Source organism: Bos grunniens, chromosome 1 (genome assembly GCF_055505025.1).
Source record: "Bos grunniens cultivar Pamir isolate PY7600 chromosome 1, Bosgru_T2T1.0, whole genome shotgun sequence".
Classification (NCBI taxonomy): domain Eukaryota; kingdom Metazoa; phylum Chordata; class Mammalia; order Artiodactyla; family Bovidae; genus Bos; species Bos grunniens.
In genome coordinates, this window is record NC_141165.1 from 114,992,108 (window position 1) to 114,996,830 (window position 4,723).

At 38.9% G+C, this 4,723-nt stretch overlaps 1 protein-coding gene across 1 annotated transcript; it reads right to left on the minus strand.

Moving 5' to 3' along the window:
- Positions 1–1,155: 1,155 nt before the first annotated feature.
- Positions 1,156–2,106, minus strand: LOC147380137 (olfactory receptor 5H2-like). Its single transcript, XM_086414401.1, has one exon. The coding sequence runs from the start codon at positions 2,083–2,085 to the stop codon at positions 1,156–1,158; it is 930 nt and encodes a 309-aa protein (XP_086270527.1). The 5' UTR covers positions 2,086–2,106.
- Positions 2,107–4,723: the final 2,617 nt, after the last annotated feature.

The window sequence follows — 4,723 nt, forward strand, 5'->3', positions numbered from 1 at the left end:
GAGACATAAGATGTACTGACTTTATATTATCATAATTAAGTGTTGTTAATTTGACATTGTATTACCTGATATCAAAGAAAATGAATAGTAAACCTCACTCAAAGATTTTACCTCCACTCTTGGGAAGAGGTAATACATTTTGGTTGTACACAGCAGAGTTGTATCATGTTAGGTGGAATTATTCCTTGTTATTATCATTATTTAGAAATAGATTATAATTTTAAGATATGTGTATGGCCACTAAGCTGACAGCAAGTGAACTTGTAGTTGTTAATTTTATGTGTCAACTAATCCATGGGCTGTCCAGATATCTACTTAAACATTATTTGGGGGTGTTTCTGTGAGGGTGTTCCTGATTAGGTTGGAATTGATGAAATTGGTGAATTGGTCCCCACAAGAAGTGAGATTCAACATATTTCAAATAAAGTGGAGTAAAAGACTTTTTGATGGCTAGCAGAACTCCTGGGATTTGCCTCTGTTCACTCAAACACAAGCCCACCTCTGCTGTGGAGTTAAATGTGATATGTGTCTCCAGGCTATACAACTATATTGTATATATTGGGCTTCCCTGCTGGCTCAGACGGTAAAGAATCCACCTGCAATGTGGGAAACTGGGTTCGATCTCTGGGTTGGGAAGATCCCCTTGAGAAGGGAAGAAGGGAATGGCTACCCACTCCAATGTTCTTGCCTGGAGAATTCCATGGACAGGGGAGGCTGACAGGCTGCATTCCTTGGGGTTGCAAAGAGTCAGACACAACTGAACAACTGACTTTCACTTTCACTTTCATACAGCTATATTGTATCAAAGACATCATGCTCAAGTAATTTTCAATGGTACAGCACTAGTTTAGTGCTTAAACTATACTTAATAAATTCACTTATAAAATTATATTGAAGAATATACAAGCATGTAAAATGTTTTCATGTGTTTTCTGCTTTAGTTATTTTAGTATTATATGAACACCTAATTAAAATTCCTTTGTGTTTTTGAAAAAACTATAGACATTTTAAGGAATTTATTATAAACTAACATTTTAGGTCATTAAAATAATGACAGTTATAACTACAAAAAATTGGACACTAGTCGACACATAACAAAATCTGATCTGCAGTTTTATGACTGTTTTAATGGAAAGAGAACAGATATTATGAGACCTAAATATTCCTCTTTAAAATTTTCGTCAATGAGTCTATGACTTTCTTATTTCTCAGGCTATAGATAATTGGATTTAACAAAGGGATTATGACAGTGTAAAAGAGAGAGTCCATCATATCATGATCATCTGATTGTGTGGATCCAGGACGAATATACATGGAGAGAAGAGGCCCATAGTATAAAGAGACAGACAGGAGGTGGGCTCCACAGGTGGAGAAGGCCTTCCTTATACCTTGAACAGACTTCTTTTTTAAAATTGTTAAGAGAACTAGTGTATAAGAAATAAGCACAATCAGAATGGTGAACACCTGTATTGAACCAGAGAAAATAAAAACCATAAGAATATTAATAAAAGGGTCAGTACAAGAAATTTTGAACAGTGGCATAATATCACAGTAAAAGTTATGTATTGTGTTGTAACTGCAGAAGGTTAATCTAAATAAAAATCCTATATGAATAAAGGCATGAAGAACACCACCTACAAATGATGAGACCAACAGTCGCATGCATAGTCTATTCGTCATAATCACTGGATAAAGTAAAGGATTGCATATGGCCACATAGCGATCATATGCCATACTTGCCAAGAGAAAGCATTCTGTGGTTGCACTGACTGTAAAGGAAAAAAATTGTACCATGCATTCAGAGAGAGATATTGTCTTGCTTTTGATGAAGAAGTTGACCAGCATCTTGGGAGTCACTGTGGATGATATGGAAGTATCCACAAGTGCCAAACTCCCAAGGAATAAGTACATGGGGATGTGAAGCTGAGAGTCATTCCAGATGAGAGCAATAAGGCCAAGGTTCCCCACAGTGGTGATGAGGTACATCACCAAGAATACCAGGAACAAGGGGATTTGCCACTGTGGTTGATACTTTAGTCCTGTGAGAACAAACTCTGTCAGCAATGTTATATTTTCCTTTTCCATATCTTCACTGGAAGTCTCCTGAAATAAAATGCAAAAAATGTAGAAAGAACATTCACTACGGTTTCATGAAATGAAAGCTTGGAAAGTGGAGTCAAAATAAATCATACGTCTACCAGAATGTCCTTTTACTTTCATAAAATATTACTATAGTAAACTATTTGGGGGATCTGAAGAGATGCCAGTCAGTACAATAATTTCAGTTCAAATAATGTGCGGAAATTAATACATTTACATAAAAGAGACATTCTAACTATTTGCTAAATTTGTGGGGACTTGATAGACTGTGGTAGGGAAATTCTGAGTCTGGGATATGGATTATCAGTCAAGGGAACAGATGTTTAAAAGAAGCAGGATTATAAAATAAATTGAATACCATGTGAAGGATCTTGAACTCTTTGCCTCAGGTAATATGTATGTAGTGAAAGTTTTCAAGACAGGGAAAGACACTGGAGAGTATTTTAATTTAGTTTTTCATTAGTGCAGAAAATAGATGTCATGGAGGAGAAGCTGGGGTCAGGGATACTCTTCAGGAAAAAGTTGCTATTGTCCAGGGGATTTCTAACCAGATTATCCACCAGAATTGTTTGTGGAGCTTTTTATGCAGGATATATATTGTGAGATATTACTGTAGAAATTAATTCAGTGGATCAAGATGGAGTTCTAACAATCTGTACTTTTAAAAATGCTGCACAAGTGATTCAAATGCATGTATAGTGCCTAGTCCATTGGCAATATAACTTTGGTAGTTATGAGAGAGACAAAGAGATAGATGCAAAAGAATTCAAAGTGCAGACACTAGGTCCTGATGACTAGATAATCATCAAAAATTGAAATCAAGATCTCAGCTGCAGAGGCCAGTTTGTGGAGCGAGCATCCTCTGAACATTAAGAGGAGATGTACTTAGTAATATGAGCCTCAGTTAAGTTCAGTTCAGTCGCTCAATCATGTCCAACTCATTGCGACCCCATGAATCACAGCACGCCAGGCCTCCCTGTCCATCACCAACTCCCGGAGTTCACTCAGACCCACGTCCATCGAGTCAGTGATGCCATCCAGCCATCTCATCCTCTGTCATCCCCTTCTCCTCCTGCCTCCAACCCCTCCCAGCATCAGAGTCTTTTCCAATGAGTCAACTCTTCGCATGAGGTGGCCAAAGTATTGGAGTTTCAGCTTTAGCATCAGTCCTTCCAAAGAACACCCAGGACTGATCTCCTTTAGAATGGACTGGTTGGATCTCCTTGCAGTCCAAGGGACTCTCATGAGTCTTATCCAGCACCACAGTTCAAAAGCATCAATTCTTTGGTGCTCAGCTTTCTTCACAGTCCAACTCTCACATCCCTACATGACCACTGGAAAAACCATAGCCTTGACTAGACGGACCTTTGTTGGCAAAGTAATGTCTCTGCTTTTTAATATGCTATCTAGGTTGGTCATAACTTTCTTACTATACCTTAATATAAGTAATGTCTTAGGAGTTTGGGGAGTAGCTGAAAGTATATTTATTAATAACCTATCAATTGAAGAGTGTGCATAAAGAAGGACATGGAAAGAAACTTGAGGAAGTTATATTAAAGAGGTTGCACAGTGGATACACAGCATATATTTGATAGCCAACATCTGATCTATTTTTCTGCCACATAGTCTTGGTGGCTGGTAGAGGTATCACCCATTCAAGAAGACAAAAGATGATGGCCATAATGACCTATATGGGAAAAGAATTTAAAAAGACTAGGTATATGCCTATGTATATGTATAACTGATTCACTTTGCTGTACAGCAGAAACTAACACAACATTGTAAACCAACTATGTGTAAAACTTAATTTTAATTTTAAAATAGAAGCCAACAGAGCTAGAATCTGACTTTTCCATTCCTGTTGCACACAGAGTGAGGGAACTTGATCTAGATTTGGCAAACCAAATCCACAAAACTTCCATTTAGAATATGGAAATAAAAGAGAAAAGGTACAGGAACAAAAGAGAATATTGGTTGCAAAGAGCAATATCAAGACTCCAGCAAATGCATCCTGCATCCATGGCCGTGGCATTGTGTCAGCTGGCATTCCAAATTCAACAGTCGTGACAGCAGGTCTCATTGAGCTGGTGTTGGGACATGATTTTGGCTGTCGATTGGCTCCTTTGCTTCCTTCCTTCTGTTCCAGATTGTTTTTTCACCCAATTTCTCCATTCTCTCTTGCATTGCTATGCTGGAGCCGTTTCCATTCAATTAACTCACTTCCTGTGGTAACCAAGAGTCCTAGTTCACAACAGAGAAAGACTAGGGAGAGACCAGAAAAGAGTTCTAAGCCGAAAAGCAGGATGGAAACTGGAAAGCTGAGTGTTGTGAACTTAAAGAGAGAAAAGATACTCAAAGAGAACTACATGAAGGACAGACTGCTACTGCTAAGCCGCTTCAGTCGTGTCCGACTCTGTGCGACCCCATAGACGGCAGCCCACCAGGCTCCCATGTCCCCGGGATTCTCCAGGCAAGAACACTGGAGTGGGTTGCCATTTCCTTTTCCAATGCATGAAGGTGAAAAGTGAAAGTGAAGTCGCTCAGTTGTGTCCGACTCTTCATGACCCCATGGACTGCAGCCTACCAGGCTCCTCCGTCCATGGGATTTTCCAGGCAAGAGTAC

Bases quoted from the DNA above. Each gene is read 5' to 3' on its own strand.
- LOC147380137 (XM_086414401.1), bottom strand. From the start codon at position 2,085: ATGGAAAAGGAAAATATAACATTGCTGACAGAGTTTGTTCTCACAGGA.